Genomic DNA, 13,640 nt, shown 5'->3' with positions numbered 1-13,640 from the left:
GTTTGGAAAGGAAAGAGAGGAGTCCTAACCAGATTTTAATCAGAGCCGCAACGATTAGTCGATTAATCGATGAGTCAGTCGACAGAAAATTAATCGCCAACTTTTTTGATAGTCAATTAATTATTAAATGACTGACAATTTGCTGTTATTTTTAGTTCATATATAACAGTAAATTGAATATCTTAACATTTTAGACAAAACTAGCAAGCTGAAGACATCACTGTGGCCATTTTTTCAGTTTTTTTTAACTTCTATTTATTTCATAGACTAAACGACTAAATAATTAAATGAGAAAATAACTGGCAGGTTAATTAATAATCAAAACAATCATTAGTTGCTACAGTGCTACAGAGGCAAAAATAAAACAACAAAAACAGATATTAAGCAGGATTGATTATTTTCTTGATTAATCGTTTTGTCTATAAAATGTCAGAAAATAGATTTTTAAAAAAGCCAGTTATAGTTTCTTAAAGCTCAAGGCAACCTCCTCAAATGTCCTGTTTGTCTGAGTGAGTCAAACATCCAAAGATATTCAGTTTACTGTCATGTATGACACAGAAAAAAACTTTTAATTATCTTTGTCAAATATTGATTATAGGGAAACACAAAGAGGGAATCTGATGCTAAAAAAGACTGTAAATGTGGGAGATATCCACTTGATATGACTAACAGACTGCTGAAGCCTCATATAAGCTTCACATCAACTTTTAAATGCATTTTTGCACAGATTTGTGGGTTTTGGGCCTCCATCGCTTACATTGAAAGGCGTATCTTTTAATGGCCAGTACGAACAGGAGGACTAATTACAGCGAGGAAAACCTCTTTCAGTGTTCATATGGGCACCTGACTGTTGTTTTAATATAAATAAATAAATAAATAAATAAATATACTATATAAGACTGTGAACCTGTCCTTTAAAACGCACAGTACCGCTGTCGGCCTGCAGGAGGCGACATTGCTTCGCGTCTCCTTCATTTACATGTTGAAAAATGGCGGAGCGGAGCTGTGGACGCTGCATCGGTTGAGCTGCAGGCACTTTAAAAACACAACAGACGGGCTCACAACCACCGTGGAAGGAGCCTCCGTGTCGGGACGGCAGGGCAGGGTTTTTTTTAAATCTCTGAACTGGCTGGAGACTTCATTTACATTTTTTTATCCCCGAAACGAGAGCGAGGAGCCACGAAAACAAGTCGGACATGAACGGGGTAAGTTTGCCTGTCAGGGCATCACCACCACCGTGCCAAACATAGGGGTTAAGTAGCGAAAGCTAGCTTAAAGTGGATTATTACTCCCTTTTAGAAACAAACCAAGGCGCTTCTGTATGTCAGGGTGTGTCAGAAATATTAATATTTAAGTTTACTTGCATTTTTGATTGTAGTTTAGTCAGTACCTTTAAATGAGAGCCTCCATGTTTAAGAGTGCTTAGCTAACATTAGCTAGTAATGAATGCTGCATGTGCTGCCAGATAAAGACGTAACTGTATTTTCTGATATTAAACGGGGTCAACGAATGGATAAATTTGTCCTGGCAGGGTTTTAACGTTTAAAAGCATTTGTTTAAGTGTATTTTTTGAATCACGCTGAGTGGATATTGAGCCAATGGGCCTGTGTGTGTGGTTGTTAAAGGGACTGAGCTGATGTGGGTGTGAAGCCAGCATGGTCTCCTCCCCACAGCCCCACAGCCCCACCCACACCAGTGATGACTGGCACCAGAGCTGTGATCGATACATTTGATCAGTTATGAAATGAATGTGTTATTCTGGATACTTTTATCGGTGTGTTTCTGTTTATAAAGCAGGATAACTGGCCCGTAATGAGCAAAGGCCCGCAGAGTTTGCAGGGTCTGTTTTCTATGATGAGTCGATTAATTGAAAGAAAATTAATATTTATATAATCGATTTAATAATTTCAGTCATTATTCAAGCAAAAATGCCAATCATTCTTTCATGCCAGCCTCTCAAATGTGCCTGTTTTCTGTTTGTTTGGGCTGTTAGATAAAACAACTAAATTAAAGTAGAGCTGAAAAAATTAATTGATTGATAGAAAATCAATCCTCAACCGTTTAGATAATCGATTCATCGTTTTGATTTGTGATTCAAACAAAAATGCCAAAAGTTCTTGCTTTTTGGTCTTCTTAGCTTCAGCGTGAATAAAAAAAAACAAATAAACAAAAAACAAACAACCTTTATTTATTCAGGGAAGTTCAAGTATCAGAGGAAATCTCTCTTTTGATTGATTGATTAATTGTTTTGATTCATAATTCAAGCAAAAATGCCAAATAATCTCTGGTTTCAGCCTCTCAAATGTGACTATTTGCTATTTTTCAGTTTTTCTTCGTCTTATATACGACAGTAAATTCAATATTTTGAGGTTTTTGACTGTTAGACAGACAAAATAAGCTCATTGAAGTAGACCTGCAACCGCTAATCAATCGACAGAAAATGAATTGTCAACCATTCAGATAATCGATTAATCGTTTTGAGTCATTATTCAAGCAAGGATGCCAAACATTCTTTGATTTCAGTGTCTCAGATGTGACTATTTGCTGTTTTTCTTTGTCATATATGACAATAAATTGAATATTTTGAGGTTTTTGACTGCAAACTGAAGTAGAGCTGCAGCAATAAGTCGATTCATGAAAAGAAAATTGCAACTACTTTGATAATCGATTGAATCATTTCAGTCAATATTCAAGCAAAAATGAATGACTTGTTCATGTCTCCACTCTTATCTATATGTCTGCTTCTTTTTACATCATAACGACTCGATCCACCAGACGTTGATTCATCTGACGGGCCTCAAAACGAATATGTGACCAAGATTTCATCAGACCGATCTTGTTCAGCGTGATATGCAACGATCCTTTAAACTAGACTCAACAGCAAAGACCAGCGAAAAAAATCTGAAAGCCTGAAGCTAAAAACAGTCAGGCGTTTAAGGTGATTTTGATTAGATATGTTAGATTTAATTTTACATTTCTAAATTTAAAGCTCCGTCTGAAGACATCAAAGCGAACGTAGCTGATGAACACCAGAAACAATCCTCCTTCATCACTTTAACGTCTGTGATCAAAGGAGGAGTTCACGTCATGAACATTTGAATACCGAACATCACAGTAATAAAACTCAATGTTTTACATAAACGTCAGACATAAAGGGATTCAGTGATTTATAAAACATCATGACACAAGCAGCAGTTTGAATATGTTTGTGTAACACATGTTTGGGATGTTGGTTGCTACAGATTGATCAATAAATGCTTTTACTGACATCACTTCACACGTTGTCACATACGAACCAGGATCCAGGTCGACTGTGACTTTATTAATACTCCTGAAACACTGGAAGGAATCCAAAAACAAGCAGAAGCTGAAGTAGAAATCTCTGTATATGATATTATTCTGTATCAATGGAAACTGTTGTATTTAAGGCCCGACTGATACTGGAGATTTGGCGCTGATACTGATATTAGGGAGTAAAAAACGATATATTGGCTGATAATCTTATATATACATAAACACACATTTTTTGCAATGATCCCTCAAATGTCATCAATCAAACACTTGTGATAAGATATAATATAATGGAGATATGATATCTTACAGTTTAACAGTAAACTTTCTTGTATAAAATGACATCAGTGCACTGAAACAGTAAACTTCACTGGGAATTTAATAATCATAAATAAAATAAACACATACAATAAAAAAATATGTATGTATGTATTAAACTTGAATTAAGAAAAAGGATCAAATATGCATAAAACGCTGCCTATAGAACATTAAAAATAAAAATAAAAAATATATATCAGCACATATTGGACAATATAAATGCTGATACTGATATATCTGTGATATCGGCTGACTGATATATTGATCGGGCTCTAATTTTACTAATCAATTAATCGTTTTTAGTGGGTTTTTTCCATTAAAAAGGTTAAACATTCTCATGAGGATTTGCAGTTTTTCTTCATCAAATATAACAGTAAATTGAATATGTTTGTTTTAAAAACTAATAAATTGAAGGTTTTACTGCAGGCTGTAAGCAGTCGTGAATTTTCACAGTTCATGGTCCCGATCCATTAATCGAGAAAATAATAACTGACAGATTAATTGCAGCCCTTCTTGTAAATAAACAAGTTATGTTTACATTCAGTGTTACTTGAACCTCGGTGTGTGTCCTTCAGGTCCAACAGAAGCATTAAATACATTTTTAATATTTTGAAACCTGTATCGTCCACATCCACGTTTACTAGCTATTATTCTTCTTCTTCCCTGCCTTTATTGGTGCTTTGTTGCGTGTCTTGAAGCGTTACGGCCACCAGTAGATCTGCATGCACACAGAATGGGGACCCACTCATTAAAAAAAACAAACAAAATATATATATTTAAAAAGACGTGAGTCTCAGTCTCTATCCGACAGATCTGAGAGGATTAGTTTAGAGTGGTGTCTTGTGAAGGGCTGCAGAGGTTCCTCATTTTTTCTTTCTTAATTTAGTTAATTTATGTATTTTTCTTTACAGTTTTCACTGTTAACTGTGTCTTGTGTCACCGTGTTCTGTTGCTCTGACTTCATTTTATGGAGAATCGAAGCTCTACTAGCAACCATGGCTTCAGTACTTGACTTAAGAATGTTTTATTTTCCTTCCTGCATTCACAGGAAATTGTATGCAACAGCCATTCAGTCACTGTCTTAAGCTGCACCAAGTCCATATCACCAGTTCACGATGAACAGACGATCAAACTGACACAGGAGGACCGGTGCTCTCCAGTATTCTCCCAGTTGAACGACGCTCAGAGGCAGGGAGAAGGTGAGTGTCTCCTAGCTTTATAGAGTGGTTGTAGTGTGTAAACGCTCCACAGGACAGCAAACGCATCATTAGCAACGTTTACATCCAAATGTAGCGCAGATTTGAAATGATATGTTTCTTATTGTCAACAAATCTCATGAGAGTTTGTTTAGAAACAGCTCCAAAGACTGCGATCACATGTTTAGTCCCACGAGAGTAGTTCTGTGTAAGCCAGACGCCACTGAGCATGTGCAGGAAGGCGGTTCAGTTTACAGCTTCGCTAGCTTGTTGTGCTACACATCACAACCATGGATGTATACAGAGAACTGGATACAGGAAGCAAATTTGACATAGCAGCCAAACCGAGTAATTACAACGTCATGTGATGCACGCTGGCCCAAAAAGACTTTTTTCCCACAGACTTACATTGTGAAAGAGACGTCTTTTTTTTTAGCGTCCGCCAAATGACTCGTCTCACTATTAGAATTTGATCCGTTCGGTCCGATCACATTTCAAAAGCCTAGAAGAGCCACACAATCAAATTGTTTTATCCCCGTTCACGTTAGCCCGAGGGCTAAACAGGAAGTAGCTGACCTGGCTGGTGAAAGTCACTCGTGTGTTTGCTCGCACAGTTACAGAAGAAGTTAAACTTTTTAGGCTTCAAGCGCCGCTGAGCAACTTTGATAGGAATGAACAACAGGGCTCCGCCTCCGACGCTGTATCCAGTTCTCTTTATACGTCCATGATTACAACCTTTGGACTTTGTGCTACGTTGTAAATTTCTCAAACAGCTTCAATACAAAGTCAACAAACAGTCACAGGTCACTTCATTAAAGTAAACCTGTGTAATCCAATCTAATCCAATCCAACAGCTCTGCCATAATAAATCCTACTCTAACGAAGCTTCTACATTTTCAGTTTTTGTTGACATTGTCAGAAAGGTGATGATTCTTCTTTATGTTAATTATTGAGGTCGTACTCGGTGGTGATGGTTTACTGGAGTGCATTATATTGAATGAGGTTCCTAATATTTTGTCCACTCCATTAACATAAACGTCCCTATTAAGCCCACTTGCAACTTCTGAGTCAAATTAAAAAAAAAATCATATTTTTTTGCTGTTTCTTCCAATGAAGCTGTTTGTTACATAAATGACACTTTTTATTGTAAGTCAATCAGATTTGTCAATATTGAGTTATATCGACACAAATGTGTGACATGTGCCTGCTGATCCTAGAAGAAGTTACTCAGAAAATAACATTATTTGCATATTTCTACTCCTATTTTTGGTAAATATTCAATTGTTATAAAAAATTAATTAGTGATTTGATTAAGACATGTTAGAATATTACTTGAATCATAAATACTGTTTCTTTTGAAATCAAAATATGAGTTTTAGCATGCTAGCAAAACAGTAGCTGCATGGTTCATTGCAATGACATAAAGCATGATAAGTATGTATAGTTTACATTGTTGTATGCAGTTTATATTATTATACTGTTAAATAGATAATAAAGCGAGTTGAACTGAGGGAGGCAAAATATTAGGAACACTTGAGCATTAACTACCACCTCCTTTTGCTTTAATCGATACACCAACCAAGCATAAAACATTATTTTTAAAATGTTCTTCCTCTGCAGGCAGGAGAATAAACACCATCAGCGCTACGACAAAAGACTCTGAATTCACAGAGATGGAGAGCAGCTTCATCCAGTGTTCACCCTGCTGGTCAGATGAACAGCCGTCACCTCCGCAGCTCCACCGCTCTCAGACCTTCCTCCGCTCGCCAGCCGAACTCCCCCAGCCGCTCGGCAACAGCTTGTCTCACACGTCTTACCAGACCAACAACAGAAGAGCTCCGCACGGCCAGCAGAGGAGTCGAGTCCGCAACAGGGTCAAAGACAAGAAATCCACACCCAGATTGTACGCACGGCCCCATTACTGGTGCTTTTTTTAATAAACCTTATCAAACATCATGATAGTTTGATAACTTGTTATAAATGTTTCATTCTTATTTTTGTTTTGTTTTAACAGTCTTGGGAAAACCCTCCAAAACCAAAAGGTTACCGACTTCTTTCCAATAAGACGAAGCTCAAGAAAAAGTAAAACGGAGATAAAGGTAAGATTCATAAAACAGCGTTTCATTCTGATCAGATTGTAGAGCAATTAATTGATTATTGAGTCATTTTTTAAGCAAAAATTCCAAATGTTAGCAGGTTACAGCTTCTCAAATGTGATGATTTAAGGCTTTTCTTTGAGTAAAACATGAATAAACTGATTATCTTTGAGTTTTGGACAAAACAAGACATATGAAGACATCGCCTTTCACTCTGACTCTCATTTTTCACCTTTTTCTGACATTTTATAGACCAAATAATGAATCGAGAAAATAATTATTTGCAGCCCTGTCATGCTGCTTTGGTTAGCCGTTCAAAATATAATTGGAGCAGCTGTTTCTCTGATCCTGTTTATGCTGCTTGTTTACGTTGTTATATACTCTGCTGTAGACGTTTGGGATGAGTATACAGATATACTGTGTGTGTGTGTGTGTGTGTGTGTGTGTGAGAGAGAGAGAGAGAGAGAGAGAGAAATCTGACCTGCTGTTTTTCAGTAACGTTGTCTCATGTTGTGTTTTGTCTCAGTGTGAACAAAAGAAGGCCATAGACGACCTCATCACAAACGGAATAGAGGAAGGAATGGAGGTACGCTCTGTTTTCTGCCTTTATCTCTAAAAATATCTGCTGGGTGTTTATAAAGCAACATGACCGACTAAAGCGGGCTATTGTTACCATGGAAATGTCTTCCTGCGGACTGGCTCGGCCTGGGTCAAAGTAGGCTTAAAGGACGAGTTCACAATTCTTCAAATCTGTCTTAAAACAACAGTCAGGAGCCCAAATGAACAGTGAAACATGTTTTTCTTGCTGTAATCATTCCTCCTGTTCATACTGACCATTAGAAGATCCCTTCATAAAGTTTATCTGAAGCTAATATGAAGCTTCAGCGTCCAAATGAGTCACATCAAGTAGATATCTTTCAACGTTACAGTCTTTTTAGTGCCAAAGTCCCTCTTTTTGTTACTATACTTCCACCTGCAGCTCAACAGGGAAACACTGTCCGAGGAAACACAAAGAGGGAATTTGATGTTAAAAAGACTGTAAATGTGTCAGATATCCACTTGATATGACTAACTCAGACTGCTGAGGACTCATATAAGCTTCACAGAGACTTTTAAATTCATTTCTGCACAAAATGTGGATTTTGGCCTCCATCACTGACATTGAAAGCACATTTGAAGGATCTTTTAACATCCAGTATGAACAGGAGGAATGATTACAGCGAGGAAAACCTCTTTCACTGTTCATATGGACACCTGACTGTTGTTTTAAGACACACTTGATAAATTGTGAACTTATACTTTTTAACCAATGTTTCTCAACAACTTCTCGTACTTCTTTAAAGGTGCAGTATATAGAAGGAAAGGGGAGAGCAGTGTTTGCCACTCGGTGTTTCCAGAAAGGCGAGTATGTGGTGGAGTACCACGGAGACCTGCTGCAGATCACAGACGCCAAGAAGAGGGAGGCCGAATACGCTCAAAACCCTGCAACCGGCTGCTACATGTACTACTTCCAGTACCTCTGCAAAACATACTGGTACGATAAACAAATGCATTTCCTCTACATTTAAATATCATGTATTACTGGACAACATCCTCCAGCTGTGAATCACAGAGAGCTTTATTATTTACCAAAAACTGAAATGCAAACAAAGATTTAGGACTTAAAAGACTTTACTGGTAAACAAACAGAGATTGAAACTTTGCACCTGAGACTTTTATCAGTTCAGTTCAGACTTGTTGATAAAGACACTTTTCAAATATCATTGCCAATACTTGTCAGAAGGTAAAGAACTCCCTCTGAAAGTTATAACAGCTGGAAATATGCAGAGTTTTTAAAGCAATTTCACATTTAGCTACTGAAAGCTACTAATAGCCTAAACATGACAGTTAATAGTGTTGTGAAACTCTGTTTAAACCTGTTGGTTTTATCTGTTTCTGGCTTTTTTGACATGATTTTATAACGCAGCGATCATTTTAGGGATTCGTAGTGTGGACGCTGGGTGTAAACATACCAAAAGTTATGCGTTTTAAAATGAAAACATATTAGTTTGAATGTAGCCTTAAAAATCTGAAAATCTTGAATTGTAATAATAATAATATATAATTGATTCATAACGTTTCAGCTGGTGGAGAGCAGTACAATAATAATAATTTCTGCCTTTTTGAAGCTATGATTTCACTGGGAAAATGTTGAAATTAATCTCAGCATCATCCTTCATTTAACCTGGTAAAAAAAAAAATCTAATTGAGATTAAAATCTCTTTTTCATGAGTGACCTGAGCAAGAGAGCATCGTAAACATGAATACAACAATAAATACAAACAACATAAATAGACAAATATAACTGTCAACCACTACAAACGAGTGAGCACAAAAAATCCAGTTAAAGCTATAATATGTAATTATTCCACATTAAAATGTCTAAAAACAACTAGACCTATGTTATATATGTTGTTTATCTCAAATGTTTCCAACAGTTTTCAAACTCAGAGAAATCTGTAATTTAATCAAAGTAACGGACCGTTTCATTTGGCCGCATGTCAGTGGCGTCATACCTCCTCTACCAAAGAGTAAACACGCACCAGATGCATACGGCGGCGCTGTGTTTGTCCGCTATAATGGCGTCTACCAAAGAGTAACTTACACACATACAAGATAATACATCGGCGTTGTGGTTGTTCCACACAAACTGTTATAAATTGACTTTTATTCAGTTTTAAGCCACATTTTCATGATAAATTTAGGTGGTTTTTAACTATATCTTTTAGCCGGAGGAAGGATTTTAGTCATTGGACGTCTGGATCTTAAGTTATCAGAGAAATAAACTGGGCAAACGTTAGCAGCAGCTCGGCTAGCAGCCCCTCCAGGAAGTCCGGTGGTCACTAAACATCGTCGGAGAAATATTGATTTTTTTTTTTTAGGTGAAACAGCTTTAATTAGTATTTTAATGATTTTAATCTGCGTGTACGTTTGTTTCTGGAGAGGAGGAGACCTCTGCGGGTAAAAACATCCCGAATGATTCACACTGGAGTAATCCTATCCCGGTGAAGCTGGTTATTTAACAACGAAGACAACAACTCCCATGATCCCTTGCTACTTCTGCACATTGTTCCAGGAGGAAGTACATGTGTGTGAAACGTTTTCTAGTATAAAGACTGATGTGAACGGTGTGTTTTTATTTCTGTTTTTTTCTTTAACAGTGTGGACGCCACGAAAGAGACTGATCGAATGGGTAGGTTGATCAATCACAGTAAAAATGGAAACTGCCAAACCAAACTCCACGACATCAACGGCGTCCCTCACCTCATCCTCGTCGCCTCTCGAGACATCGACGAGGGCGAGGAGTTGCTCTACGACTACGGCGACCGCAGTAAAGCCTCCATCGCGGCTCACCCGTGGCTCAAACACTGATCCTCGAGGAAAAAAAAAAAAAAAAAAAGGAAAAAAGGGAAACGTACAGTAACACTCGTGTTTCTCGTTAGCTAGTGTACAAAAATGCCTTAGAAACAGAATGTGTACCCTTCTCGTTCCAGTGTCGAGGAAGCTGGATGGGGGTTATGTGTTAAAGGGGGGGATCAATAGGGTACTTATCACATTTCAACTGAGGTCCATCTGCCTCGTCAGGTGACACCTGTACTTTTATTTATATATGTATATGAAACATTCTGGTTGTTTTGCAGCACATTTATTTTGTACATTTTGTATTACCTATAGACCAATGCTTCTACAGCATGCAGGTGGTAGTTAATGCTCTGCATTTTTATACTGCTTTTTTCTTAATTAGTTGTTAGATACTTAGCAATACTTATATATATATATATTTATGGCCCCAGAGCCCTCGGGATCAACAAGAACTATGAGATGCAAATTACAAGCCCTTTTTAAAAAAAAAAAAAAAAAAAAAAAAAAAATTCTCTTGAAGTGGGATTTGATTTCATCCGTTAAAAACATTCACAGTCTGCCGTTGTTCAGTGGGAGTGTAAGGGTTTACCAAACTCATGGTTCAGTTGGCTTTTCTTTGGGTTTTGATTCAGTTTGTTTCTCAAAAAAAAAGATATGACATGGGAGAATTTTACTTTTTTTTTTTTTTTTTTTTTTAAATATATATTTACTGTATGTTTAACCTGCTGTTAAACATACAGACTAAAAGGATCACATAGGAATACAGAAACTGCTTAAATGTATAATTTACTTCTGTTTTTTATGCTTTTTTGGGGGGTTTGTTTTTATCATATGTAGTATTTTTTAATATTTAGGATACATAATACATTTGAGTTATAGGCAACGCTTTAGTCCCCCAATTTAGCATTTATGATCAGTATATATATACATTAAATAAACGGATTATAACACACTATAATGTAGTTGTAAGCAGATATGTGTTTATTACTTTTTTTGTCAGGAACTATAACTCTCAATGTTTGCTGCTCTATAAACGGATAATGAATTTACAAATACAAAAAATAACAAATACTGTACATAAATACACTTGAAATGTGCTTATTTGCTTATAACTACATTATAGTGTGTTATAAACTTTATTAAATGTTCATATGCTGCTTATAAAGGCTCTATAGGGGGAAATAAATTGTTAAAGTGTTTCTTTAAGTTGACTTACAACAACCTGAGGAGTCATGGTGTCCATCTCATCAACACTATTTTTCATGAAGAGCTTAATATAGACTTAAATTTGCTAATATATATATATAAACTGCTAATAAATGCTAAAGATGTGAACTGTAAATTGTTACCAAACTATCATGTAAATGTCTAAATAATTCAATTCATTTTTTTTGCAGATACCTACAGGTATATTCTGTTTGTTTAAATACACATGTATATAGACGTTTGTTAAGGAAATATCTTTAGCTAATATAAATAGACTTAAGAATTAAAAGACAGCTTGAATTTGTCCATAAACTCGACTGGTTTACATGATTCAGTGTTTTCAGCTGGCAGGTCTCCCTTTTTCACTGGACTCTTCAAATATAAATTATTCAGCTGATGTCAGTACGTTACTGCACGATGTAGATATTTATTTGCTTGGGATGGTTTAAAGGACTGATTTGACATTTTGGGAAATGTGTTTTTCACTTTCTTGCTGAGATGAGAAGACAAAACTAAATAATAATAAATATAAAGCTAATCAGAGCCTTCGACTCGTCCAGTCGTCATAAAAGTAGCCCAGTTTCTGATTACTATTCAGGACTTCTTTTTTTTTTAAACACTTTTCCTTAAATTCAGTGTAACATACTTCTTCCCTAATGGCCATTATTGTGTTTACACTACGGTGCTGGGACAGAATTAACCCCGTCAGAGCCTCTCAGTCATGTTCTGTGGCTGAATTATGAGGAAAACAGGAAAGTCTGCAGGTCTGTTTTATATAAGTTTGACTCAAACATAAAACCACGGACAAAAAAAATGTAAAATAGACTGAACTTATATGAACCAGATGTCATAAAATTTCTGACCAAATGGTCGGAGGACGGAGGAAAAATTAAGAGTTTGGTCATAAAATTCAAAGTCTGTTTGAGCCACTGACAAAAATGTTACATCAAAGGTAAAAAAGTGTATGAACAGTAAGTTTTTACAACACTTTTATCACAAAACTATGACCAAATAACTATTTAGATAATGAGGTAATGAGCTGGAATGTCATTTATTGCATGTTGAGCTTATCAAACTTGTAGTCGGAGGAGATGAGGGGCTGATTTATTGACACGTTGCCAAGTGAAAACATCACAACTGGTCCACAAGTAGCCGAAACTGTTAATATAATAATATCAGCCTCTCCAGCCTGCACGATGGTTTGGTGTCCAATAGACGTTTAGGCGTTTGGTGAACTTTTACACTCCTCCTGTTCAGATCTTTGCAGAATTTCTACACGTCTGTTCTTCTCGCTCACAAAGCGTCCATATTGTTCACAACCAGATGTTCCATGTGAAAAGTATTTAATAGTTGAACTGCCAACAGGTCTTTTTTTTTATTTTAGTAGCTTTTTCAAATGTACTTTCTCATGAATTAAAGCCACAAGGTCAAATTTAGCCCAAAGATCCACACACTCCATGTAGCTTAATTATAATACAGAGTTTTATTGTAATTTACAGTGTTTAGCTTCAGTAATTACTGGTGAAATCACTCAGAATTAATGTACAATAGAAAAATGCCCACATGGGAGCGTTCAGATCAGATTAATAGATCAGTTTTAAAGGGTAAGGCTGTAAATATTCTATGAAAAGACCAAAAACAACAAAACTCAAACGAAGAAAATGGTGAATTTGTTGGGGACTATTTTCAGCAGCGGATGAATCCACATTTGGTGCTTTAGTGAGTATTTCTGGCAGCAGGGCGGTGTGTGTGTGTGTGGGATTGAAAATAAACTATATTGTGTTCATGGTGATGGAAGAACATCAACAGTGCAGCGGTGTGGCTCGCTGACGTGTTTTTAATAATTTTTGGAAAACAACAGAGGAATAAGATATATCAGGGGTTGATACACACACAATACTTGTTAGTAGATGAATTTGTTGTTGGTTTTGGTCTTTTCATGGGATTTGTTAACAATAAATAAAATATAGGGTATCACCAAACTTAAAGATTTTTGAATAATAATTAGTCTCAAAAAAGTTACCTTGTTAAAATTGTTAAAATTACATCTACTCCTTCTCGCTTATTGAAGAATCCACAATCTATGAAAATATGCAAATTTAAGTCCATCATAAGTGTTTGTGCACTGGAC

At 36.3% G+C, this 13,640-nt stretch overlaps 1 protein-coding gene across 1 annotated transcript; it reads left to right on the top strand.

The window, feature by feature from the left end:
• The first annotated feature begins 940 nt into the window (after nucleotides 1-940).
• kmt5aa (lysine methyltransferase 5Aa) lies at nucleotides 941-11,976 on the top strand. The gene is made up of 7 exons (XM_042394821.1): nucleotides 941-1,205; nucleotides 4,658-4,808; nucleotides 6,426-6,729; nucleotides 6,820-6,904; nucleotides 7,428-7,487; nucleotides 8,245-8,435; nucleotides 10,102-11,976. Exons 1-7 carry the CDS (start codon nucleotides 1,197-1,199, stop codon nucleotides 10,310-10,312), a joined length of 1,011 nt encoding a protein of 336 aa, XP_042250755.1. The 5' UTR covers nucleotides 941-1,196; the 3' UTR covers nucleotides 10,313-11,976.
• Nucleotides 11,977-13,640: the final 1,664 nt, after the last annotated feature.

Source organism: Thunnus maccoyii, chromosome 19 (genome assembly GCF_910596095.1).
Source record: "Thunnus maccoyii chromosome 19, fThuMac1.1, whole genome shotgun sequence".
NCBI lineage: Eukaryota > Metazoa > Chordata > Actinopteri > Scombriformes > Scombridae > Thunnus > Thunnus maccoyii.
This window is presented reverse-complemented; position numbering and strand designations above follow the sequence as displayed.

Excerpts from the sequence above, each read along its gene's own strand:
- kmt5aa (XM_042394821.1), top strand. Across the intron at positions 4,809-6,425 it reads CGCTCAGAGGCAGGGAGAAG|GCAGGAGAATAAACACCATC; the intron begins GTGAGTGTCTCC and ends CTTCCTCTGCAG. Across the intron at positions 6,730-6,819 it reads TACGCACGGCCCCATTACTG|TCTTGGGAAAACCCTCCAAA; the intron begins GTGCTTTTTTTA and ends TTGTTTTAACAG.